At 45.9% G+C, this 27,847-nt stretch overlaps 2 protein-coding genes across 2 annotated transcripts; both read left to right on the forward strand.

Moving 5' to 3' along the window:
• Nucleotides 1-3,379: 3,379 nt before the first annotated feature.
• Nucleotides 3,380-6,340, forward strand: FCRL6 (Fc receptor like 6). The gene is given in 9 exon segments (XM_087828203.1): nt 3,380-3,471; nt 3,847-4,145; nt 4,629-4,760; nt 4,763-4,826; nt 4,828-4,869; nt 4,871-4,900; nt 4,956-5,150; nt 5,152-5,294; nt 6,237-6,340. Coding segments are annotated over 9 exon segments (1,101 nt in total).
• Nucleotides 6,341-24,862: 18,522 nt separating this feature from the next.
• Nucleotides 24,863-27,324, forward strand: SLAMF9 (SLAM family member 9). Its single transcript, XM_087827866.1, is given in 5 exon segments — nt 24,863-24,908; nt 25,332-25,366; nt 25,368-25,677; nt 26,470-26,742; nt 27,119-27,324. Coding segments are annotated over 5 exon segments (870 nt in total).
• Nucleotides 27,325-27,847: the final 523 nt, after the last annotated feature.

A 27,847-nucleotide genomic window follows, 5' to 3' on the forward strand; every position in this document is an offset into this window, starting at 1 on the left:
AGAGAGAGATGTGACTCAGAGGGCCTGCTCTACAACAGCTCAAACCATACCTCCTGTGTAGCCTTCTACTACCCCTGGTTTGTCACCAACATGACAACTCCCCCCTACCCATACCAGGCTTGCAAGATATTCTACTCATGGCCATGCTAAGTGAGCACCAAACTCAGAAAACTGAACATGACCAAGTAGAAGTTAAAGGAACATAATAGGACATCGTTGATGAGACACATTTATTCACATACAAGGTCCATGTAGTACCTGAGGTTAAATAAGCATAAACAAATCCCTTATCACTCTAAACCAAGAGCCATCTGTATTTTCACAGAGTCAAATGAACTATTTTCTGGAGCCAACTTTGGGAAAGATGGTTTGGAGTGGAAGAAGTCCACTTTCCTGCAAGGGGAGAGAGCCAATTACTGCTTAGTCTATATTTTTGAAAGGAAATATTGCCTTCTTTCATAACAACAAAATTCAGAGCCATTGGAGTTGGTTGTGGAACAAGGATCTCCAGGTTGGAGGGCCCACTGGACCACATAGACCTGAGGTTTTCTCTGCTTTTGAGGTTCATCTTCTCTGGGGGCTCTCCTTGATTACCATGGCTGATGTCTACCATGCTGAGCTTTGGGGTCTCTGCTTCCCCTTCAAAATGCAGCTGAGACAGGCTAAAAGCTTTAGACAAGTCTTTACTAAAGTCTAAGGAAAGAAAAAGGGAAACTTAAAAAAAAGGAGTAATAGAAATCTGTCTTACAAGATATAGTTTAGGCGTCTTTAGCCGTCTCTCTTCTCAGTTCCTGGCCTGTGGGGAAGCCAGCCTAGCATCAGTCACCAGGTGACTATAATTGTCCATTTACTTTCTTCAAGTTGGAACCAGGTTCCTGAGAGATTAGGAGTCCTTCCCACCTGCTGAGATCTACCTCCTCGGATCTGGTATCCTGTATGAAGATCCACCTTTCCCCTAACAGTTGACACCAAAGTCAAGTTCTCTCTTATAAAGTCCCCTGTCCCCACCACAGGCCTTCTCCTTCATACCTCTTCTTAGAGGACAAGGTTCTTGTCATTTAAGTCCCATCGAGCCTCCTTTCCTGGTTTTTCCTGAAGCAGAGGGGACGGAGAGTGGGGAGAGGTATACCTTGGGCTGGATCCATGGAGACCCTAAAGCCAGGATGGCCACACGCTGTGCAGAAATTTTCCAGGTGGAGCTGGGAAAGCGGTGGGGGCTGGCACTTTCCAAATCTGGGTAGGAAGAGGAAGTAAGGGGGCTCACCATCCTGTACCCACATCCTCACATTTAACCACTCTATCTGCCAGGAAGTCCTTATTATCAAATCTAGTCCCTATACTTTACTCAATTGCAGATTCCAGTGACAGAAAGTATCGTGCCTCTTTAATGTCATGTCCCTGCTGTGCCCATGTGTATGCCTGCATTCATGTCCCATTCTGACCACCCAGGCTGTTTTGGAAGTGTCTGTCTGAGGGGACAGTTCTCTGGCTGAAGTCACTGCAGACCTGGACTCTGATTAGTCAGTCAGGCTCCTTCTGTCTTACTGAGCTCAGGCATTGAGCCCATCTGTGAAATGGTATATTCCAGATCTGAAGGCAAGGGAGGTCTCAGGGCCTCTTCCCTCCTGTGAATGGCCCTGGGCTTCCCTGTGCTCTCTGGCACCCAGTGACAAATGTCTGTGCCTGTGCACATTCTGTTTTTCCTTCTCAGCCATTCTCTCCCATTCGCTCCAGCCTCTCCACCAACTGAAGTCCTAACCCTGGCAGCAGTAGCCAAAGGATGCTCTATGGGAGCTCATCCTACAGGGCACAATGAACCTTCTCCATAACCGGAGAGAGAGAAAGCAATGACAGAACCAACTGCCAGCAGAAAATCCTTTTTTCTTTTTTGTCTCTGAATAAAGATGGCATCTGCTAACCTCACATGTCTTCCAATACTACCCAGGACCTTGGCGTGTAATTCCAAGGATGTGGGCTCAAGCATGCTTTTTATCCCTCTTATCTTCTGCCACCAGCAAAATTCAGGCCCATTGTCAGCTGTCAGGCTTCTCACCTGCTCATCCGCCTCTGCGTGAGCGACAGTATCCTGGGCTTTTGATTCCGGAGGCTGCCCTTCACCTCCAGCCATTCTCATTGTTCACTGAGAAACTCAGTTCTTGCTTAGGACCTTCAGTTGCCAGGAATGGATCCATATTCAGGTAAAGTAGGGAGGTTTACTGAAGGATGTATGAGAGAATAAAGAAGGGTAGACTCTTGTATTTTATCCAGTTTTTTTCAATTGAAAAGTAAGTGTGAATGTGGTGAAAACCTTTGCTTTAAATATAAAACAAAGAAGTACATTGTGAAAATCGTAGCCCACGAGTTAACCAGTCTATCCACTATATTCTAAAAATTTTATACGTATGCATATGCAAGCATATAAATGTGTGTGGATATGTGTATGTATATCTTTTATACACAAATGGAGGTGTAGGTGTGCTGTGCACACAATTCTATGTGTTGCTTTAAATTTTCTTTCACTAACGCTTTATCTTGGGGCTAATTCTATATAGGTATTATGTACTTACTGTTAGGTTTTGGTCGGTGACACATGTGCTGTGAAAGATTTCACAACAAAAAGAAGAGATACAGATAGAAAGTTTCTTTTACTTTCCCCAAGAAGGGAAGGGCTGGTGCATTGGTAATCAATACAAGGGCAAGAAACAAAGGGCCAGCCTGCTTTTAAGCAGGTGCTGTTGGTAGGTGACATGGAAGGAAGGGGTTTGGATTGTCTTGAAGTTGAGCAGATACCAGGGAGGTTGTCTTGAAAAGTTACAGTTTGTTTGCTTTCCAGGAGACAGCCCAGCAGAGGTCCTAGGGAGGTGTCTTATCAGTATTTCTCCCAGGCCTGTAAAACATGCTCAGAGCAAAAGTTATGAAGCGTTCAAAAGAAGCTTGTTTGAAGGGGGTTGGGGAAGGGAACTTTCTACTAACTAGAGAGTCCTCGATGTGAATTGTCCCTGAGCTGTGAAAACAGCAGGGAGGAGGGGGATGCAAGTACGTAGCCTTGAGAGTAGCTCATCTTGTCCCACAGTTTGAACAGAGGAGCTGTTTAATCAGAGGGGACAACAATCTTGGGGTTTAATTACCAGATGCTTCTCATAAATTGTGGATGGCCACAGCAAAGAAAAGAGCTTTGTTCTGCCCATACACTTACCTTTCTTTCTCTTGGCTACACTGTATTTCATTATATGGCTGGACCATATTATTTAACCAATCCCTTATTAATGAACATTTTAGTTGTTCTTACTCGTTTGCTATAATAAATAATGTATATAAAGCATTATAGATTCTACCCCCTCGGTGTCACTCATACTCTGCTGCGGATGGGGACTGGAACATGGCACTGATGGAGTGTGAGCCTGGGGTCCCCTCTGAGGAGGTGTCCCCATTCCCGATGCTCACAGGGCCTGGATGGGGAGCTGTCACTGGGTGTGGGGGCTACTGAGTCAGGCTGGGCCAAGGCAGGATGTGAAGTGTGACAGGGGAATCTCTTCAACCAGAATAAGATGGCCAAGTGGTTGGAAGGATCCTACCTAGAATTAAACATGTCAAGGGCGAGGAAAACCCAATACACAAGAGGGTCAGGGAGAGAGGAACAGAGAGAAGAGAGGGAGAAGGAGGAGGAGAGAAGAAAGGAGAGACAGAGCGGGGGGAACAGGAGCAGAGGCCCTGTCTTAGTCTGGCGTGAAGGATTGAGGGACAGGGACAGCTGTGGAGCACTGTCTGGGGGCCTCCATCCTCAGAGGGAGGCCCTAGGCTGGGAGACAGAGTGAGAGAGTGGACTGATGGGACCTGCAGCTCCAGGGTGACATTGTTCCCCTGTCTCACAGTCCAGCTGTTCCTCCATGTTTGGCCAAATCCCGTGTTTGAAGGAGACATCCTGCCTCTGTGATGCCAGGGAAGGAAGAACTCAGCCCTGTTCCAGGTGAAATTCTACAAACACGGAAAATCCCTCTGTTTCTCTAAGGACAACCACCCTCTGACCATGGGGACAGCGACATTGAAGAGCAGGGGCCAGTACAGCTGCACTGGGGAGGTGACCTACTTCCCACACGTGGGCAGACAAACCTCAGGGACAGCCCGAAGCTCAAGGTGAGTCACCCGCGGGGGGATTGGAGGAGAGGAAGGTGCTGCTCTGGGATCTAGTCTCTAGAGGTCAGCAGCTCTCTGGGCAGCACCCCTCCGTCTGGCTGCCCCTGAGGCAGGGCCAATCCACAGGGCCCTGACATGTCCATGATGCTGTCCACACACTCTGGCACCGCCCCCCACCTCCCCACCCCACATATAAGATACATCTGGAGCCAGAGGAGGAGGGGGTGATGCCCGTGGGAGGGGGAAGAGGAAGAGCCCTGAACCAGCTCTGCTACTCACCCCCTTGAGACCTGGGTCAGACCCTTCCCCTCTGGGGACCAGATGACCTCTAAGGCCCTCTGGTTCCAGAGGCATGGCTGTGTGGGAGTTGTCTCAGAGCCAGTGGGTAAGATGAGGGGCCAGGTCCTGGGGGACAATGACAGTGTCTCCCTCAGCCTCCTGGGGCCTCACCCTCCAGGACTCCCCGCCTGAGCCCTGGGCTTACCTCTCTCCAGAGCTCTTCCTGCCTCCTGTGCTGAGCACTGCCCCCTCTCCCAAGCCCCATGAGGGGAACCCCCTGACCCTGAGATGCCAGACAAAACTGTACCTCCAGAGGCCAGCCTCGTGGCTCCTCTTTTTCTTCTACAAGGGGGCTGGACCTTGCAGTACAGGGGCTTCCACCCAGAACTCCACATCCCAGCCAGGGAGGGAGACTGGGCTTTACTGGTGCGAGGCAGGCCCTGAGGGTGGCAGGGTCTAGAAACAGTCCCCAGCTGGAGGTCAGGATGTGGAATAACTGGGGGAGGGATGAAGATGCACCTCAGGGCCTGGGCATTGGGTAGTGGGGCCCCCTGGGAGTGGGGGAGTGTCCCTAAGGGAGGAAGAGCCAGAAGCCTTGGTGTTCCAGCTGACCTCTCACCTCGGGTACTGCCCCAGCTCCTGTGTCCCGCTCTCTGCTCACCCTGAGCCCCAGGAGGAAGTGAGGCTCAGAGGGGCTCCCCTCCCATCCTGTACTCATTCTACCCTGAGGGGAGATTCTGGGGAGCTGCTCAGCCCCCAGGGTGGAGCTGCCTCCCCCCTCTTCCCGGTGACGTCAGAGTGGGATGCTGGGAACCACACCTGTGAGGCTGAGGACAGGGTCTCCAGAGAGACAAGCCAGCCTGAGACACTCTCCCTGGATGGTACATCTTATCCCCACCCAGCTCTGAGCCCCACATGTTGGCCAGGGTCAGGCCCCGCTACTCCGTGCGCCTCCCGCCACTCAGTGGAGAGCCTGGGAGCTTGGAAGAGGCCGCTGTGTAGAGGAAGAGGAATCTCAAGTCACATGCCAATGAGCAACTAGATGTGCCGCTTTTTATAATCACAGATGCTATGGGTCCTCTAGAGAACCACTTCCCTGGGGTTTCACTAAATCTGAGCCATCTGAATGCGGGCCTGAGACAAAGGAAACTTCCCTTGTGGACAGGCCATAGTGTGTGTGTTGTCAGCTAAATGTCACTCCCTCCCAATGCGTATGCTGAAGCCCTACCTCTTACGGTGATGCTATTTAGTGTTGGGGGCCTTTGGAAGGTAATTAGTGTTAGATAAGGTCCCCAAAGGATGAAATTGGCACTAGAGAGCTCCATAGATCGCTCTTCCTCCATCTCTCCTTCCATCCCTTCCTCTTTTTCTCCAGGCTTGAAAAAAAAGGTCATGAGAGAGCGCACAGAGTTGGCAGCCACCTAAAAGCCAAGAGAAGGGGCCTCAGAATGAAACCTAGTTTACTGGCACTTGATCTTGGGACTTCTAGCCTCCAGAACCATAAGAAAATAAATTTCTGTTGTTTAAGCTACTTGGTCTGTGGTATTTTGTTATGGCAGTTCAAGCTGACTAAGGAAGTATTTGTTCGAGAAATTTTAGGGAGGGGGGAGCCTGACAGAGGCCCACACACGGACGTGAGCAAAGAGAGCCCGGAGCTGGAGGGCTGTGTGCAGGTGGGCCCAGGAGGCCCGTGGAAAGCCCCCAAGCCTCAGTTTGGCCCCCGTTTCATCCCTGGGTCTGCAGGAGCCTCCTCTTCAGCTGGTTGCATTTCCTCTCCCCTGGTTGCCGGGTGAGCATCATATTGTCAGCCTGCTTCTCTGCAGAGGAGGCTCTGTGGCCTCACAGACAACAGGCCCCCTCTTCCCAGGACCTCAGGGTGTCAGGGGAGATACAGCAGCTGCTCCAGGTGCAGCCTGAAGACTTGTGAGAGCGGCTCTGAGACTCTGGACTCAGGGTTCCAACTATGACCTCAACTCAGCCTCCTTTCCCAAGGGTTCTGCAAAGCTCCCAGGACTCCCACCTCCTGCTGGGCAGGCGCCCATCTTAACCTGCGCAGCCTGGGGATCCCTCACCTAATAGCAGGAGAAAGTGGAGTGAGTCGGAATCTGCCTCAACCTCGTCAGCATCTTTATGCCTTCCCAGGTCTCAGAGGGCACAGGAGAGGTTTCTCCTCCCCTCACCCCGGTCCCCTCCCCCAACTCAGGGACCATGAGCAGCACGGCCAGCTCACAGAGGGGCTCGGTGGCTGTGGGTATGGAGTGTCCCTGCTGGAGTCCTTCGACCTTGACCTTTCCCCCAGGAGCATTCTTTCCAATATAGTCAAGAGTCTGCTCATGTCTGGACTTATTTAATTCGATTGGTTGGTTCATTCCTTCTTTCCTTTTCCTCACCTTGTTTAAGATAAATTTAACATATTATGTAGTGAAGACTTAACTTTACCCAAAGAGAGGTCTGACCTATGCCATTGGCTACTGGGAGGTAACCTTTAGACCTCTGGAGTGTCATCTCTGATCAGAGTATTCTTGTTTTCTCAGGAACCTTGGCAACCAGGCATCCTAACAACATGACTTATGATAAGGGCTTTGGGGCACGCAGTATTTTTTCTATCTCCAGAAGAGCTAGAGACTAAAACTATTAGCCCAAATTTTGGAAGGACTAGAAACTAAAGGCCAGCTATATGGGCCATATGTCATTAAGCCCCAACAAAAAAACAGGGCCAAAGCTTGAGTGAGCTTTTCTGTGTGTATTGTCACATGTAGATACCAAGAGCATAACGCTGACCTCAGATTCTACAGGGAGAGGGTGTGTTTGTACTTTTACTGGACTGATGATGCACTTCTTCCTGTGGCTGCTTTAATCTGTATCCTTTTGCTGTAATAAAAGGATACGCAGCTGTGAGTATGAAAGCTTTCAGTGTGCTCTATGAGCACTTCTAGCAAATTATTGAAACTAAGGGTGTTTGGGGAAACCCTAGAACTTGCAATTAATTGGTGTCAGAAGTAAGGGTGGTCTTGTGTAGAACTTATTCTTCCTGACTGTAAGCCTTGCTAAGCTCTCCTAGGTGTCTTATGAAATGAATACAGTGTTGTGAGATGAGACACCAATCAGTCAGGAAGATTCTATTAGAAGAAAGCAGAGTAGGAAGGCAAACTGGATCAGGGAACAAGGTCAGTATCAAAATTGCATGTTTAGTTCTACCCTGGCTATGGGAGGGTTACGCATGAGGCTCTCTGTACAACAGCAGCAACTACGAGAGGGCAGGCAGTGAGGTTTGCAATGCAACTGGTAGTCAGGATAGATAGCTGCGAGGGCAGGAGGAAGGAAAGGGGAGGGAAAAAAGTGTTATTTATCTCACCCAGTGAAACAGAGACGTCAGTAGTCTTGGGACTTGCCAAAATAAAATTGCCAGAAGTTCTCATAAATTCTGGGAAAAGCTGCAACAATGTAAAAGGGAGACTTTGAAATCTAGTCTATCCAGCAAGAGAACCTTGAAACCTATAGGTGGGGAAAGCATAAAACCCTTGAACCCCCACCAGGTGGGGCACTCAGACTAGATGAGTTGTCCTCTTGGCTTTATGCCAAGTATATTCTTAATAAACTCTCTTGCTTTGCTTCAACATTGTTTTATGTCGCTTGTCTGAATTCTTTCTCATGAGCATGACAAGAGCTGAGGAGGGAAGAGTCCCCTCCAACTCAGGTGGCTTTTTGGTAACATCTTTCTGGTGCTGTGACTCCGATCACTGAGTCACCTGCTTTCACTTTGAGATGATGCAGGAATGCAGTAAGTTCTGTTCCCAGCCAGTTAACCCTTTATGCATGTGCATTAGTTTTCTTGGGGAAAATGAGGGGAGCAGTGGCATAAGAAATTAGGCAGTTGGAATTAGATTGCTTTGGGTAGTATGGACATTTTAATTGGACATGTTGATTCTTCCAATCCATGAACATGATATATTCCCCCACTTGTTTACATCTTCCTCTGTCTCTTTTTTCAACGTCCTGTAGTTTTTTGAGTACATGTCTTTTACCTCCTTGGTTAGGTTTATTCCTAAGTATCTTAATTTTTTTTTTGCCATGGTAAATGGAATTGTTTTTTTAGTTTCTCTTTCTGAGAGTTCATTATTAGTGTGTAAAAATGTCATTGATTTTGGGGTGTTAATTTTGTATCCTGCTACTTTGCTGAATTCATCTATTAAATCTAGTAGTCTTTTGGTGGAGTCTTTAGGGTTCTCCATGTACATACACTATCATGTCTTCTGTGAATAATGACAGTTCTATTTCTTCCTTTCCAATTTGAATTTAATTTTTGTTTTCTTCTTGTCTGATACCTGTGGCTAAGACTTCCAGTACTATGTTGAATAAGAGTGGTGAAAGTGGACACCCCTGTCTTATTCCAGTTCTTAGTGGAAATGGTTTTAGTTTTTGCCCATTGAGTATGATGTTAGCTATAAGTTTATCATATATGGCCTTTATTATGTTTAGGTATGATCTTTCCATTCCCACTTTGCCAAGAGTTTTTATAAAAAAATGGGTGTACATACTCCTGGCTCTAATACCTAACTTTGAGACCCAAAGGCAATTTATTTTAAATAGGTTTAATCTTTATTGTTGAAAGTATTGCAGATGTCCCCTTTTATCCCCCTGCTGGCCCCTTCCACCTCCCTTGATTTTGTCAAATGTTTTTTCTGCAGCTATTGATATGATCATGTGATTTTTGTTTTTCAAATTGTTTATGTAATATATCACATTTATTGATTTGTGAATATAGTACCAGCCTTGCATCCCTGTAATAAATCCCACTTGATCATGGTGTATAATTTTTTAAATATATTGCTGGATCTAATTTGCTAATACTTTGTTGAGGATGTTAGCATCTGTGTTCATCAGGGATATTTGCCTGTAATTCTCTTTCTTTGTAGTATCTTTATCTGGTTTTGGAACTAGTATAATACTGTCCTCATAAAAAGAGATTACTTCCTCTTGGACCTTTTTTCTTTTTAATGGTGCCCTTGACTGAAAATCAAATCTGAGATCCTTTGGTACCCAGGCTGACACTCTAACCACTGAGCCAAACTGGCCAGGGTTCCTCTTGGATTTTTTGCGAAGAATTTGAAGAGGATATGTGTTAGTTCTTTTTTGAATGTGTGGTAGAACTCCCCTGTGAAGTCTTCCAGGCCAGGGCTTTTGTTTGCTGGGAGTTTTTTATTGCTGTTTCAATTTCATCAGTTGTTATCTGCCTATTCAGGTTTTTTTATTCTTCCTGATTCAGTTTTGGAAAGTTGTATTTTTCCAGGAATTCATTCATTTCATCCATGTTGTCCAGCTTGTTGGCATACAGTTGTTCATAGTATTTGCTTACAATCTGTTGTACTTCTGTGTTGTCAGTATTTGATTTTATTTATTTGGGTCCTCTCTCCTTGTTTCTTGATGAGTCTCGGTAAAGGTTTATCAATCTTGCTTATCTTTTCAAAGGACCAGCTCTTGGTTTCATTGATCTATTGTTGCTGTTATTCTCTATGTCATTATTTCGGCTCTGATCTTTATTATTTCCTTCCTGTACTTACTCTGGGATTTTCTGTTGTTCTCTTTTTAATTCTCTAAGTTGTAGGGTTAGGCAGTTTATTAGAAATTTTTCTTGCTTTTTGAGGTAGGCCTGTAGTGCTATGAAATTCCCTCTCAGGACTGCTTGCACTGTGTCCCATAGATTTGGGGTTGTTGTGTGTTCATTTTCATTTGTTTTCAGGAAGTTTTTTATTTCCTCCTTGATTTGATTGGTAACCCATTCATCGTTTAATAACATACTATTACCCTCCATGTGTTTGAATGTGTTGGGTGTTTTATTGTAGTCAATCCCTAGTTTCATGCCATTGTGGTCTGAGAAGATGCTTTATATGATTTCAATCCTCTTGAATTCATAGAGACTTAGTTTGTGTCCTAACATATGGTCTATTTTTGAGAATGTCCCATTTGTACTTGAGAAGAATGTATATTCTGCAGCTTTGGGGTAAAATGTTCTGTAAATATAAATTAAATCCATTTGATGTAGTGTGTTGTTTAGAGTCCCTGTTTCCTTGTTGATTTTTTTGTCTAGAAGATCTATCCAGTGATGTCAGTGGGGTGTTAAAGTCCCCTATTATGATGGTGTTGTTGTCGATCTCTCCTTTTAAGTACTCCAGAAGTTGTTGTTTTTTATATTTGGTGCTCCTATATTGGGTGCATATGTGTTTACCAGGGTTATATCCTCTTGCTGTATTGAGTCCTTTAGAATTATGAAGTTGCCTTCATTGTCTCATGTTATGGTCTTCATTTTGAAGTCTATTTTGTTATATATGAGTATTGCTACTCCAGTTTTTTTTCACTTCCATTTGCATTGAAAAAATTTTTTTCATCCCTTCACTTTCATCCTCTGTGAGTCTTTTGTTCTGAAGTGGGTCTCTTGTAGACAGCATATATATGGGTCATGCTTTCTTATCCATTCAGCTACCCTATGTCTTTTGATTGGAGCATGTAAGCCATTTAAATGTAAGGTTATTATTGATAGGAACTTATTTGTTGCCATTGTTATTCTTTATGCCTGTGTTCCTCCCTCTCTCTCTATTTCTTCTTCTTACAACAGCCCCTGGAGCATTTCTTGCAGTGCTGGTTTGGCAGTAATAAACTCCTTTAGCCGTTTTTTTATCTGCGAAGGTCTTGATTTCACCTTCAATTTTGAATGCCAGCCTTGCTGGATAGAGTAGTCTTGGGTTCAGACCCTTGCTTTTCATTACTTTGTATACCTCATGCCATTCCCTTCTGGCCTGCAGTGTTTCTTTTGAGAAATCAGCTGACAGTCTAATGGGAGCTCCCTTGTCGGTAACTTTCTTTTTCTCTCTTGCAGCCTTTAAGATTCTCTCTCTGTCTTTAACATTTGCCATTTTAATTATGATGTGTCTTGGTGTGGGTCTTTTTGGGTTCATCTTGATTGGAACTGTCTGTGTTTCCTGGACTTGTGTGACTTTCTTCTTCACCAGGTCAAGGAAGTTTTCTGTCATTATTTTTTCAGAATTTCTGTATAACCTTCATCCAGCTTCTGCTAATGTAAGCACTTTACATAAGCACAGTACATTTGAACCAAACGGTTGCATCATCAATTACCTCCTTTCGTCTAACACCATGATCCCCCAGCAGCCTTCTGCTGATAACTCCAAATATTGACTGTGTGCCAGGATGAGACATCAGGACAATGCAGCTGCCACTGGCGAATTGGATCTGGGTGCCCTCGGGAAGTGGGCTTCCTCTGCCATCCCTCCTGATTCCTTTGTCCTGCTTTGTTTCCCTCACAGGGCTCGATGACCTGCTGTTATATATTTGTTCACTTGGTTTGTACTCTTCTCTTCCCTGCTCCCCATTTTAACTATAATGGAAACTGTGTTTTCCTGCTCGCTGCGGCAGCACATCTAGAATAGTGCCTGACACTTAATTGGAGCTGCATAAATATTTTTAGGATGAATAGCTAATTTTATATGTGAGTTGATGACAGCTCTGATTAAGTCAGCCTGCACCCCAGATTCCTATCAACTATGGGACACTGAAGACTGGAGTTTTGAGCCTATACTGTGGAGAGCTGAAGCTCGATCGGTGCTGAATTTGCTAAGAAAAATATCACCCTGTGCAGACCCATCTGGCCAGCCAGCTGACTTTCCTCAGGCCGTTCCCTCTGTTCCCTTCAGGCTCTTTGAGGACCTCCAGTCTCAAATACAAGTGAATACTAACAAATGAATGCAAATCAAACTAGTCATGACACCAACAACAATTACATTTACTGAGAGCTTTCAATGTGTTGAGACATCGTCAGATATATTCTGTTACATCCCAAATGAGTTTAATCAAGTAGTCCTGCCAGCAAGACACCAGGACACACTGGTTTGGGCCTCAGCTTTGCCATTAAACTCTGGCCTTGGAGAAGTCCTTATACCACCTGGACCTCTGGGTTTTCTTCCTTGTATTTTTAACTTGTAAAATAAGGGGTTGGACAAGATCAGTAGATTATGAACTTTTTTTTTTTCTTTGAGCAACAGCACTCTGTTTTCAGCATTTACATCTATCAAGGAATAAAAGCTGACATCTCAGGCTGAAGCTCCTAGTCTCACACCTGCCCCCCTCCGCCCCACTGCCTCCCAGTCCTGGTGACAGCTCTTTGAACTCCCAGGTGGACTCCCAGGAGGACAGACTCAAAGCCCCTGCATCCCCTCTCCGGTTCTAGGAAGCCCAGCTCAAGAAGGCAGCCGTTTCACAGCTCTACTCATGGGAAAGAAACCTTTTGTGCTTGGAGACAAAGGCATAGCCGGCTGGGGAACTTCCTCTCTGCTTCAGCAAAACGGAGGAGCAGGCAGTGTGGCATTCTCAACCATTAGTGTACAGTGAAATCCCCTAGGACCTTCACAGCAGGTGGATTTGCAGGCCTGGGCCTCTGATACCCCTCTCCTGATTCCCCGGGTCTGGAGTGGGGCCAGGGAATTAGCATTGTAACCAGGGCTCCGTGTGATCATGATGCAGATAGCACAAAGCCTGCATTTTGAGGACAATAGCATGAGGCAAGCAAAGGACATGCAGCCCAGCAAGTTGATTTTAGGAAAGAAGAGCAGACAAGTCAGAGTTAAGGGAGAGCAGTTGAGGGAAGAGGGTGTGTGTGTGAGCAGGAACCACTCTGGGATCTGTGGTGCTGGAGAGACAAGGAACCGGCCCTTAGGCAGTGTGCTGAGCCTCTGTGTCCATGCTGGGCTGAGCCGGTGAAGAGGCAGGTGACTGGACTTGATAGCAGGGGCCACGTTATAAAGTATATGATTGTCTAACTACTCTGCTGTACACCTGAAACTGATGCAAAATAATATCAAATGTAAACTGTGATAAAAAATAAAATTTAATTTAAAAATACTAAAAAAACAAAACCAAAAAACCACAAAACGCCAAGTTGGGTTGAATGTCCCAGCAGCAGTGCCTGTTGTCTCCTAAGTCTAGGGGCTGATGGGTGCTGCCAGGGGACATTCTTGAGTAAACCTATTCATGTGTCTTATGGTAGAGACTTCCTGCATGTTCTCCTCAATAGCCAGACATTCTCCAGCTACAAAGGGGACCCAGGTCTTCATAAAGCAAAAGCCCATGGTCCTGATGCTTAACCAACCTTCAGTCATATAAACAACAAATTCCTTAAGCCCTTACCATGTGCCAGGCTCTGTGCTAAGTGCTTTCAGGCATAATTTTATTTTTATAACCACCCTATAAAACAGGTATTTTGAGTATCCCATTTTGCTGATAAAAGAACCCAAACAGTTTTGTTCCAGATGTATTCTCTTATCTCCTGTCCATCCCACTGACTCCTCCAGATCTTCAGAGCAATTTGTTGACCTGAAAAGCTAAGGATGGCCATGAATTCTTAAGGCTCAACTGTCTTACCATGAGTCCTTTAATAAGCTTTTCTACTGTTCTAGGGTAACCACATAACTTATCCTATAAACCAGAACACTTGCTAAGAGTGAAAAGAAACACTATTAATAATTAGGCCAGGACAACAGGCTTAAACTGGGATTGTCCCAAAAAACCTGGACACACAGAGTCACCTCATCTGTTTCAAACTTTGTCCATTCTCCTGAAATACCTACTTTTGACACACACACTTAAACTTTCAGGTTCAGCAGATAACTTTGCCTCTACTTTAGAGAGAAAATGAAAACCATCAATAAGGAAGTCCCTTAAGTTCTTGCCGCATACAAATCTGCCTGCATCTCTGACCATCTTTTCTTATTATAATGAAGGGCCATCTTGCAATCTAAGGCCAGTTTTTCCTCCTGGGCTCTGAATCTCATGCCTTGTTCCAACCATCATCCCCTTTCTTTCCTGCATCTTCAACCTGCTTCCTACTGGCTTTAACCCTCAGCGTTTAAATGTGTCCAAATCTCTTCCATCTTAAAAAAAAATCAATAGCAATAAAGATTTCCCTCTATCTTGTGTTCTCCCTTCACCTTCATCCTTTATTTCTCCTGCTCATCAAAGGTAAACTTCTTTTATTATTATTATTTAAAAAGTAAATTATTTTATTTTTGATTTTTCAATTTCAGTTTACTTTCAGTATTATTTTGTACTGGTTTCAGGTGCACAGCATAGTGGTTATGTGGTAAGATAAGAAGAAGCTAGGAAAATTCATGGGCAAGTGGAAGGGGAAACTGAGGCAAGAAAATTAAAAAGGCCAAACACTGGCCTGGCTCGGTGGTGGCAGGACTGGGGTCGTGGGCTGGTGGCTGATGTGGGCAGCATGGAGGGGACATCCCCCTGCACAACTTCAGCACGAGGCTGTGGGAGCAGCTGGTCCCCTCCAGGCACGCGGCTGATGGACCTGCTCTTCCTCTGGGGACCACGCAGCACCTGCCAGCCTCCCCGTGGCCATGTGCAGCCGATTCCTTGGAGGCTAAAGGTCTGAAGTCAAGGTGCTGTCAGAGCTGTTCCTTCTGGAGGCTCCGAGGGAGGAATCACGCCATGCCTCTCGCCCATCTTCTTGTTGCTGGCAGTCCTGGTGTTTTCGGCTTGCAGCTTCGTCTCTGCTTCCAGTGCCACATGGCCTTCTTCTCCGAGTGTCCCTGTCTGAGTGTGTCTTCTTTTCTTATAAGTGCCTCAGTCATAATAAATCAAGGGTCCACCCCCCCACCCCCCCAAAAAAGGCCAAACAGTTTGGGCAGCTTGCAGCCAGCTTGTGAATCGCCAGGCTTTATCTTCCTCAACCAAGAACACTTGAAAGCAAATGGTTAATACCTTTCCTCCCTAACCAGAGAATACAGGAAAGAGGGGAGGGGAGAGAAGAAGGGGGGGTTATCTCACTGAACAAAGAAGTCAGCAGTCTTGGGACTTGCCAAGATAAAATAGCCAGGTGTTCTCATAAATTCTGGGAAGAGCCACAACAAAGTAAAAGGGGGACCTTGCAATCTAGTCTGTTGCCCAAGATAACCAGCAGAGGAACCTTGAAACCAATAGACAGAAAAGTATAAAACCCCTAACACTCCACCAGGTGGGGTGCTCAGACTAGCTGGATGCCCACTTGTACTATATGCCAAGTGTATTTTTAATAAATTTGCTTTCCTTGTTTCCTTAATAAATTTGCTTGCTTTACTACAATGCTTCTGTCTGTCACTTGTCTGAAATCTTTCTTATGAGACTGATAAGAGTCAAGGAGGGGACAGCCCTCCCCCTCTGATTCAGGGGGCTGTCCTCTAACAGTTGGACAATCATATATTTTACAAAGTGTTCCCCCCGTATTTCCAGTACCTGCCTGGTACTGTACATAGCTACCGCAGTATTATTGACTATATTCCCTGTGCTGTACTTTACATCCCAGTGACTGTTTTGTAACTACCAATTTTTACTTCTCAATCTCTTCACCTCTTTTACCCAGTCCCCCAACCTCCCTCCCCTCTGGCAACCATGAGTTTGTTCTATGTATCTATGAGTCTGTTTCCGTTTTGTTTATTTCACTCTTTAGATTCTACATGTAAGTGAAATCATATGGTATTTGTCTTTCTCTGACTAATTTCACTGAGCATATACCCTGTAGGTTCATCCATGCTGTTGAAAATAGTAAGATTTCATTCTTTTTTATGGCTAATATTCCATTGTGTAAAAGTGCCACAGCTTTTTATCCACTTGTCTATTGATGGGCACTTGGGCTGCTTCCATATCTTGGGTACTGTAAATAATGCTGCAGTGAACACAGAGGTGCATATATTGTTTCAAATTAGTGTTTTGGGTTTCTTCAGATATATTCTCAGAAGTTGAATCACTGGGTCATAAAGCAGTTCCATTTTTAATTTCTTGAGGAATCTTCATACTCTTTTCCATAGAGGCTGCACCAATCTGCGTTCCCACCAACCATGCATGGTGGTTCCCTTTTCTCCACACCCTCGCCAACACTTGTTTGTGGATTTATTGATGATAGTCATTCTGACAGGTGTGAGGTGATATCTCATTGTGGTTTTAATTTGCATTTCTTTGACAGTTAATGACAAAAGTAAACTTCTTTCAGCTTCTCTTCACCTCGTTCTCTTGGCCCCAGCTGGTGGGGATTCTGTCTGTGCCTCAGGTGCTCTGCTCTGTCCCACCTTAGGGCACCCTGCACAGGCTGGTCTGCTGCAAGGGACACTCTTCTCTCCTCCATTTCATAATGGCTCTTTTGGGCACACTTCAATGATTTGCAGACTGTTTCAGTTCTCTCCAGCCACCTTCATGGTTCAGCTGAATAATCACTCTTTTAACCCTCACACTTAAAAAACCAAAAAACAAAAAAAGGCAAATCATGTGTCAAGTGCATAGCAGACCCTCTGATAGAATAGAAGGTGACTTATTTGGAACTTACTGCTAATGGTTCCTCTAAGACCATTGAGTTGCTGTGTGGTTCCACATCTTTCCAGGTCCAAAGAGAAACTGAGGAGAAGTTTGATAAAAGGTTTGACCTTTATTATTATCTTATCCACTCCATCAGAACAGGACTAGTTCTTCACTGGCCCCTGTTTCCCAAGGCTGTTATATCAGGAAAATTGAAGTGAAAGGCTTATTTATTATTGACTATTTGCTCCTAAAGACTGAGGCAGAAGAGAGAGGGGATCTAAATTTGCTGCTCAACTACTTTATCCCGTATTATAGTCTCTTAGTCTACATTTCTCCCAAAGAGAGCCTTTGACAAGAACTTGAGTGGAGGAAGTCTTTCTGGGAGATGATCCAGGTAACCTGAAAGAGCATGAGACAAAGAAAGGAGAAAAGCCAGGAAAGGGTGTGTTAATGGCTGGTTACTGTCATGGGAAACTAGGGTTAAGAACCATGGAGAACAAGCCTCAGAACTGTCCCGCAGAAGGGCAAGAGGCTTGGACATCTGCCCACCAACTCAGCACTCCTCTGGCTGGGTTGCCTCTGGGGTCTGTAACTCTCCCCCTACTCCCTGGATGCACTGCTTCAGAGAAAGTCCTAAAGAGGAAAAACAGAGATGAATAATTTGGGGTAGACTGACACAATCATGAAAGTGTCTGCCAGACCAGGGCAGAGGTCAGCTGGGTCAGGCTGTAGTGAAGTAACCCTAAGTGTGTGCTCCAAGCCAGATGTGAGCTGGGACTCTTCCTGCTGTGGTTTCACTGCAGTGTCCATTGGTTGTATCAGGAGGTCAAAGGAAGAGTGAGGGAAACCTCCCCTTGTGGAATTCACAATGGGAATGAAGAAGAACCAGTGTCACCATTCTTGGAACCCCCCCATTTATGGATGGAGTGTTGAAAAAGGGAGATTAGAGATTTCTTTGGAAGTACGGTAAATACTCGCTTAATGTTATTGATAGGTTTTTCGACTTTAAGTGAAATGACTTAAACATATAACAAAACCAATTTTACTATATGCTAATTGATATAAGCAAGACTTAAGTTCTTACTCTCATCAACGTTATAACAAAATGATGTTGAACAAAACATCATTACTTAACAACCTGCTGTAAATGTTGCTTTATTTTGAATCCCTACTTCCACCCCAAAGGATAGGCAATGTTTTATCTCTGATCAGGAGCCAGATGAGGGGACTTCAAGGAGAAGATATGGAGAGATTTGAAATGTGTGCCTTGCAGGTGAGGGTGTGAGGAGACAGGAGCCCAAGTCTTACCTGAGAGAGCTAAAACCCTCGTGGATCGAGATCTGACTCCTGTGAGGCAACCAGAAGTGTAGTGCTGTGTTGTAGATCTTGGAATCTGTCAGGGTGAGAAATGTTTATGGTGGGCAACTGAGGCCACCCATGAGACACAGCCTGCACGGTTGGCCTGGGTGTCATACAATGAGGACAGAAGGAGGGGTGGGGGAAGGAGCTGAGATGTACGGCCAAGTGTGCAGGGCCTGAGGAAGCTGTTTCAAAGGACCACCCTTTGAGGGTGGATAGATATGCATCTACCCTGGGTCAAAGGTAGGAGAGAGGGAACCAGTGGAAACTGTGGAAACTCTTAAGAACCTATAAAACTGCCCTTAGTGAGAAAAGATTCCATCTTAATCACCTGCCAGAACTGCAGAGCCAAAGCCATTCAGCCAGGCAAGAACAATTCATCACCTCCCCTGCCTGTCCACCCTCCTGGAGGAGGGGACATGAGTTGGGGGAGGTGGGCTGAGAGGAGGGACAGCTGAAAGTGAGCAGAGAGCTTTCCCATCCCTTACCCACCCACCCACCCACCCCTACTGTAGGCTCCATCAGGAAACAGACCCAAGCTAAGGCAAGGGGAGTTTGGTTCTAGCTCAAGCTTTAAATTTTGTAGACATGGGGTAGGAAGTTCTCATTTCTGAACTGAGACCTAAAACCAAGGCCACAGGCTTTTTGTTTGTTTGTTTTTTAAAATATATCTTTATTGATTTCAGAGAAAGGAAGGGAGAGGGAGAGAGAGAGAGACTGAAACATCAATGATGAGAGAGTCGTCATTGATCGGCTGCCTCCTGCACGTGAAAACCATGCCTTGAGAAGTGCGTTCTCCACATTGGACTGGGGGGGCTCAGTGAGGATGGGGGTAGGGAGAATGAAATTACCTTCCTTGGCTCAAGAAGCCTCATGTGGTGTCTATAGACAGGGTTAATCCTGAACACAGTTACCTTTCAGATGACCAGAAAATTCACTGTAGCAGCCATGAAGGCAACGTACCCCTGGACCTCCTTTTAGGACCTCCTTTCAAGAGAGAATCTGTGTTCAGCTGCAAGAGGTGCAGTTAACTGACAAGTCCCAGCTGCAGTGCCAAGATCTGCTCTCCTTCTTGACAGCTGCCACCTTGGCTGCACACAGTGAGGGTGCAGGCTCTTCACTCAGAGCTCCCTGCTGAGTTAGCAGAGGCTGCTCTGCGTCTTGGTCCCAGGCTCTCCTAGCTCAGTTCTGCTTCCTTCCCCTTTTATCTTTCACAAGCATTGCTCCCCGTCCCCATGCATACACACATTAAACCTCTTTCATTCCTAACTCCAGCATCTGCTTCTCAGAGAATCTGATTGATATACTCACCATTGAAACTCTGAACATTATGCACATGACCTTGGTTTTTATCCCCCTTGTTTTAATTTTATTTTTTTTAAAAACAAAAAGATTACATAAAAATTTTCATACTCATACTGAGACTTGATTTACCTTTTCAAGAACTCCCAGTTCCCGAGGTGTGATACTCACAAATTACACTTTAACAGCTCGTATCTACAGTGGTTCCTTGGTCTCAGTTGATGAACATTTTGGTTTAGGAACGCCGTAAACCTGGAAGGAAATGCTTCATTTTTTGAACATGCTTCAGAAGTTGAACATGCCATGTGGCTTCCGCTGAGTGCAAGACCTTGAGGCCTAGCTGTTGGCTCTTGAGTCCTGAGCACCCGCACAATGAGGAGGTGATACTTGGGCTTATTTGGTGACTGAGTGCAATCAATCTGTGCCCGTCTCATCTCAGGAGCACTCTTGCAACCAATTTGTTTTTGTGACTGTATATAATCAATCAGTGTTCATGTCATCTCAGGAGCCCTCTGCCAATCACCCCTTGCTGTGAGAAATGGATAAAAGCTGCAAAGTCAAGAGAATCATTAACAGAACAATAGAGGTGCAAGAAATTATTTCCAAACATGAAAGTGTTGTCCGTGTATGTGATCTGGCAACGCAGTTTGGTATGGCCAAATCTACAATTTGTACCATCTTAAAAAATAAAAAAGCCATTAAAGGAGCCAATGTTGCAAGAGGTGTTAAAATACTAGACAAAGAACACTGACAATTGAAGAAGTGGGAAAATTGCTTTTCATATGGATAAATGAAAAACAGTTGGCCAGTGACAGCGTTTCTGAGAACATGATTTGTGAAAAAGCTTTACATTTGCATGCTGAACTCATCAAAAACACCGTTGGAACAAGTGCTGAGAGTGGTATTTTCAAGGCAAGTAGAGGGTGGTTTGAAACGTTTAAGAGGAGAAGTGGCATGAACAGTATGGCGAGACATGGTGAAGCTGCCAGTGCCAACAAAGAAGACGCCGACCCATTTGTTTTGGAATTTAAAGATTATGTAGAGGCAGAAGGTTTCCTTCCCCAACAAGTTTTCAACTGTGATGAGCCAGGCCTCTTTTGGAAGAAAATGCCAAAGAGGACCTACATAACAGAGGAGGAGGAATCACGGCCAGGACACAAGCCCATGAAAGACAGGCTGACCCTTTTACTTTGTGGGAATGCAAGTGGGGATTTTAAGTTGAAGCCTTTGCTAGTCTACCATTCGGAGAATCCCAGGGTATTTAAGAAAAAAAAAGTCATGAAAAGCAAACTGCATGTGATGTGGAAGGCAAACAGCAAAGCTTGGGTAACCAGGCGATTTTTTATTGAGTGGGCTCATGAAGTGTTGGGGCCAAGTGTAAAAAAACACCTCTAGCCCAGCCGGGTGTGGCTCAGCGGTTGAGCATTGACCTAGGATCCAGGAGATTGGGGTTCGATTCCCGGTCAGGGCACATGCCCAGGTTATGGGCTACAGCCGATCAATGACTCTCTCATCATTGATGTTTCTCTCTCTCTGAAATCAATAAAGATATATTAAAAAAAAAAAAAAAAGATCACCAATTTAAAAACTAAACAAAACAAAACAATAAAACAAAACACCTCCAAGACAAAAATCTTCCAATGAAGTGCCTGCTTGTTATGGATAATGCTCCAGCTCACCCTCCAGGCTGGGAGGACGAGTTGATGGAAGAGTTGTTTTATCAATGTAAAGTTTTTGCCCCCCCAACACAACTCTACTCATCCAGCCCATGGACCAGCAGGTCATATCTAATTTTAAGAAGCTTTACACCAAAGCACTGTTCCAAAGGTGCTTTGAGGTGACCACGGACACAGAGCTAACCCTCAGAGAGTTCTGGAAGAATCATTTCAATAGCCTACATTGCTTACATCTCATAGACAAAGCATGGAGGGCTGTGTCTCACAGAACAATGAAGCCAGCATGGAAGAAATTGTGGCCAGAAGCTGTCCCTGAACGTGTAACTGAGGGTGTTGAAGAGGATGCTCCCGTTGTTGAGGATACTGTGTCTCTGGGGCAGTTCATGGGCTTGGAAGCGAGTAGCGATGATGTGGAGGGGTCAGTGGGGACCACGAGACTGAAAGCACCATGGAAGACCTTCCAAGCGTTCTGACGGAGCAGCAGCAGGTGGCAATTGAGGAACTGTCTTCGGAAGAGGAGGGGGGAAGAGAAAGTGTTTCTATTGCACTGATCAAAGAAATGTGTGCAAACTGGGTTGAAGTGCAAATTTTATTGGAAAATATCACCCTGATAAAGCTGCTGTAAGTCATGCCGCTAACACTTTCAATGGTAATGCTATGTCTCACTTTAGACAAATTTTAAAACATTGGGAAAAGCAAATGTCAATTGAAAAATTTTTAGTGAGGAAAAGATCCAGTGAGTCTGAACCAGGTGTCAATGGTGTAAAAAAATCAAGGAAAGGAATGGCAGGAGAGGAGTGACTTACAGTGATTCTGGAAGAGGGCCACAGAGCACCTGAACAACAGTCACCTACTGTGATTCTGGAAGAGGGCCACAGAACACCTGAGCAACAGTCACCTACTGTGATTCTGGAAGAGGGCCACAGAACACCTGAACAACAGTCACCTACTGTGATTCTGGAAGAGGGCCACAGAACACCTGAGCAACAGTCACCTACTGTGATTCTGGAAGAGGGCCACAGAACACCTGAACAACAGTCACCTACTGTGATTCTGGAAGAGGGCCACAGAACACCTGAGCAACAGTCACCTACTGTGATTCTGGAAGAGGGCCACAGAACACCTGAGCAACAGTCACCTACTGTGATTCTGGATGAGGACCCCCCCCCCATCCAAACCATGACTATCATCATTGCAGGTAAGAAAGAATTACGTTTTCATTTTTATCATCTATATTGTTTTTACATTGTGTTTATTTATTATTGCTTTTACAGTACAGTATATTGTGCTTATTGCTTTCATCGTGTATCATTTTATGGACCTGCGGTATCATTAGATAGTAAAATTCATGTTAAATTGCTGTTTTAGGGGTTGATTTTAAAGGTCTGGGACGGATTAATCCATTTCGTATTACTTTCTATGGGAAACCACGCCTCGGTTTTTGAATGTTTCAGAACTCGAACGGTCTTCCAGAACAAATTACACTTGAAAACGAGGTTCCGCTGTACTTTATTGTCTTCTTCACTTAGGAGAGCCTACTCATTGTTAAGGTGTCAGCTTACATATCATTTCTCCCTGAAAGCTTTTCCCCACTCTCCTGGCTTGAACTTTGCCAAATCCCCTTGTTGTAGGCTCCCCCCAGTTTTTCCTTTGGTAGGACTCATCAAACTTGCAGTTGCTTGTCTGTTGTCAGTTGTTAGCCTATGCTCTCCATGAAGTCATGATCTAAAATTCATGGTCACTGCTAACCCCCCACCACTTAGGACAGTATCTGAGTCATGCAAGCTGCTCAATAAATACTTGAGTGCTGAGTTTGCTAACCTAAAGGTATGAAATGTTGGCACAGGAGCAGATGTCTCCACTGTGTTCTTGGTCTCGAGACACCACTCTTTCTTCCTCATCATAGCACAGACTCACAGAATCGGTTATTAGAAGAAACTTAAAGAGTATCTAGTCTGAGTACTTCTCTGCCCAATGGTGGGGCAAAAGTGTAATGGCCATGGTAATGAGAAGGAATCTTCAGATGGAAAGATGGTGCGAGCAACTCCCTAGGATATAATAGGATTTATTCTAGGGTAATTTACTCACTGGAATATAGGGTTGGAACAGACAAATAACTCAGCAGTTGTGTAAATTATTCTCCAGACTCCTGTTACAGTACTTTTTATTTTTATTTTTATGTATTTTTAAATATATCTTTATTGATTTCAGAGAGAGGATGAGAGACGGAGAGAGAGATAGAAGCATCAATGATAAGAGAGTCATTAATCAGCTGCCTCCTGCATGCCCCCCCGCTGGGGACCGAGCCCACAACTTGGGCATGTGCCCTGACAGGGAATCTAATCCCGAGGGCCTGGATCCTAGGTCGACGCTCAACCGCTGAGCCACGCACGGCCGGGCTACAGTACTTTTTAAATAGTGTACCTCAGGTACAAATGATTGATAAGACCAAGAATGCAGTAGTGCCAGGGGCCAAACCTCCTGGTGGTCTTGTTATAGATGATTGCTTATAATTGACACCGTCATGTTTGATACTTTCTTGGTTCTCATGCCACTCTGGCTGTGACAAACAAAAATATTTATGGCTATGTTTTAAGGGATACAGATCATCATCAACTGGATACCTTTGACATGCTTGCTAAGGACAGTAAGGTTGGTCAAACATTACAGCGTGACAACTCTAAGATAGAAAGATGAAGCTGGTTTTGTTCACATCTACACCTATACAGCATCTAGTGCCGGAAACATTGCAGCATATCCAGTCGAGCGATCTTAGCTAGAATGCCAGAAGCCAAAACTCCTGGACAGCGCTGACCATCAGAAATATTTTTTATTTCTTGCACTCAACCTCAGTCAGATTTTTTTAAAAATATTTCTTTATTGATTTCAGAGAGAGGAAGGGAGAGGGAGAGATAGAAACATCAATGATGAGAGATCCGTCACTAATCAGCTGCCTCCTGCACGACCCCTACTGGTGATGGAACCCGCAACCTGGGCATGTGCCCTGACCGGGAATCGAACCTCAATCTCCCGGATCTTAGGTCAATGCTCAACCACTGAGCCACGCCTGGCCAGGCTCAGTCAGATTTGATCCACACTATATCCTCACAAAATGATTTAAAGTCTTTCCATAATATTAACAATCTCAATCAGCCATCTGGTACAAATTGCTTTTTTTAAGAGGGTAAAGCTTTTCTTCCTCTGAATAAGTCTCTCAATTGGGAATGTAACTAGCTTGAAATAGAAAGACTTCATTCGTTCATCCATTCCAAAAATATCAGTTGAGCTACTTGTGTCTAGCGTGGGAGCCAGAATGAGTGGGACATACAGAGATGTTCCAAAAGATGGATCTGTCTAGGGAGATAAAGACGTTTATAAAATCAAATGACCACAGCTGCCAAGGCTGGAGAGAAAGCTTTCTAAGAGTTTGGGAGAGGTGGTATGTCTGGTGGGTCTGGAAACACAGAGGGTGGGGAGTCTAAGAAGGCTTCACTTGCGAAGTGGGATCTGAGTTGAGTCGATGGACAAGAAACGTCAGTGGGTAAACCATCTTGACAGTGAGGCTCAGAGAGGGAAGTCTTCCTACGATGGAGGGGGAAGAGCTTTGTGAAAAAGGAGGAAGTCAGAGGGCTGGATATAGGGTGAGAATTGTTTTCCTCTCCTCAGGGCTGTCAGTCAGTCACTGTCTTTAGTAACCTCTTGTCAGCTTGTTTTCTTCACAGCCTTGGGCACTGACCAAGTCACACCTCTGGGGCAGGGCTGCTGACATGGAGGCCCTTCCCTGGCTGCTCCTGCTCTTGCTGCTCCAGGGAGGTGAGAGAGCCTGCAGCTCCGGGGCAACAGTGTGCCCTCCACCCTCTGTTTTGATCTGTTGAGCCTTGGGCTAGCCTTTGGGCTGAATGCTTCAGCTCTTCTGTAGTAAAGAGGAATCGGGTATTTCTTCAGGGCAGGACCAAGAGATGAGGAAACCTGGAGATACGGAAGGGAAAGTAGCCCCATCACTGCAAACAGAGAAGGTAAAATTTGGAGGGTGAGGGCACAGATGGAAGCCAACCCCTGGTAGGTGCTCAAATAAGGTTTAGCAGAAAGCTAAAGCCAGAAGAGGAAGCTGGAGGACAAGATTGAGTGCAGGGCACAGCAGTTGCTCAACTGAGAATGAAATCACAGCCCTGCCACCAGTCTCAGCAGTCCAGACACACTAGCTGGTCTATTTGCACCCTCTTTCTTCCTTTTTCTGCAGCCAACGGAGATTCTGGAGATGGTGTGGATCCTGAGGAAGTGGTCGCAGTCCTTCAGGAGTCCATCAGTCTTCCCCTGGAAATACCATCTGATGAAGAGGTTGAGAACATCATCTGGTCCTCCAACGTAAAGCTTGCTGTTGTGGTGCCAGGGAAGGAGGGACATGCAGCGACCACCACGGTGATCAACCCTCGCTACCAGGGTCGAGTGAGCTTCCTGAATCCCAGCTACTCTCTGCACATCAGCAATCTGAGCTGGGAGGACTCGGGGCCTTACCAAGCTCAGGTCAACCTGAGGACGTCCCACATCTCCACCGTGCAGCATTACAATCTACGTATCTACCGTGAGTTTAATTTGGGAACTGCAAATCTGCTTTCTCTGGCTTTCCTGAGTTTCCCATGCAAAGGAGGAGGGGTCTCATGACTTGGGGTTATGACTTGAGGGGCTGGGACTGGAAGGCAGACTGTCCCTAGTGTATCTGACCCCAGCATCTGGGCTGCCTTGCTGCCACAGGTAGAGCGACCTGGAGCAATGAAGCACTGGGGCATGGATGCTGTTCCTGTGAGGTGCCCAAAGTAGAGAGGTCAGGGGCTTTGTGAGTAGATCTCTAGGAGACCTTCTCTCCCAGTGAGACTGTCCCCGGGGGGGGGGGGGGGGGCGTGAATGCCACCTCCATTCTTGAGCCTTTTTTAATCCTCTTGACTGATTTGAAGGCTACTAACCAGTGACTCCTCTTTACTTGGATGCAAGTTTCTTCCTAGTGCCTGTGACACTGACTGATACTCTACCTGGAATCTTGTTGAGACACTGATTAAACTACACATGTTCCTGAGAGGGTGACAGTATGTTCTGGGGTCGGGGAGGTAGAGTGGGGTTTGGAGGAAGGTGGGTGCCAAAGTAGGAGAAAGGGGCAAGGTATAAAGGGGAGGTAGAAGATGCCACAGGCAGCTCCGTCTGCTCAGCAGCTGCCTGGGGGACCCTGGGTTATATGGTGGCTGAGTTTTGTTAGTTTGGGTTTATCTGTTGTTTGGGTGCAGGGGCTCTCAAGGACAGCATTCATATCCCAGTGTCGAGAAACTTAGGAAAATAGACCCCAGCCCTGATTAGAGGGCTTTTGTGTTCCTCTTTCATTTAGGACGGCTGTCGGAGCCTTCTATCACCGTGAACTTTGAGGTCTCCGGGGAAGGTCCCTGTAATATGTCCCTGACATGCTCTGTAGAGAAGGCAGGCCTGGACGTGACCTACAGCTGGATATCCTGGGAGGACGGCGTTGACACCGCACATGAAGGCTCTGTACTCAGCACCTCCTGGAGGCCCGGGGACAATGCCCTTTCCTACACCTGCAGGGCTAGCAACCCCATCAGCAACATTAGTTCCAGTCTCTTCCCTGCTGGGAAGTTCTGTGCAGGTACCAGGACCTCAGTCAGCCCTGAGCTACTGTAGGGCCTCAAGGCCACCGTCTCTCCCTCAGTTCTTCCCAGGAGAATACATGGAATCTAGAACCTATCCCCTCCCATAGAGACTTGATCCCTGGATTGGATAGGGGACCCCCCTTTTCCTAGAACTCCCAACTTCCAAAGGTCTCTTCCATTCTCTCGCTCAGCTTGAGATTGCTCCCAAGATCTCAGTTCCTGAGCTTCTGTGAATAGAATAGGTATTTTCATAGACATTTGCAAAGGAACACCAACTGACTGTGAACTTGAGACCCCTCTGTGGGATTTGAGGAGGTGTCTGCCCCTCACCTCTCCATCTGGTAAGCCCCCCCCTTCCTTCTTCTGTTCCAGATCTTGGTTACCCTTCAGAGAAGACCTCAGTTTCCTTCTGCCTCCTGGCCAAGGCATTACTTCTCCTCCTGCTCCTGGTAACTCTGGCCATGGGGCTGTGGCTTGTTCGAGGCCAGAGAACGTTCAAGACACCAAGGATGAAAAAACTCAGGAGAAACAGAATAAGACTGAGAAAGAAAGAACGGCCTGGCCCTTGCCTGGCCTGATAGCCCCTTGGGGACCCCTGTCCTGACCACCATTTCTTCCCAGCTCCCAGGGAATCCTAACTCTCCTCTGCAGACTCTCCTTGCCCCAGGGGCTGAGGGTGGATGTACAAAGGGTCTTACTCTCGCCCTAGCCAGTTTGGCTCAGGGGTTAGAGCATTGGCCTGCGGACTGAGGGGTCCCGGGTTCAATTCTGGCCAAGGACACGTACCTCGGTTGCAGCCTCAGTTGGGGCACATGCAGGAGGCAACCAGTCGTGTCTCTCTCACATCGATGCTTCTCTCTCCCTTCCACTCTCCGAAAAGCATGGTAAAAATATCCTCAGGTGAGGATGAAATAAATACAAAGGGCCTTACTCTCCCAGGGAAGATTGTCTGGCAGTAAAGTTGAATTAGATGACTGCCATCCTGGAGGAGCTGTGTTTGGCCCCTCACTGGGTGACTTTGGCAAGCCTTCATCTGTTCTCCTTCCATTCCAGGTGCTCCCTACTCGAGCCCACATGTCTTCTAGTGCCTGCCTCTGGGGG

This window comes from Miniopterus natalensis, chromosome 19 (genome assembly GCF_054644295.1).
Source record: "Miniopterus natalensis isolate mMinNat1 chromosome 19, mMinNat1.hap1, whole genome shotgun sequence".
In the NCBI taxonomy this organism is placed as follows: Eukaryota; Metazoa; Chordata; class Mammalia; order Chiroptera; family Miniopteridae; genus Miniopterus; species Miniopterus natalensis.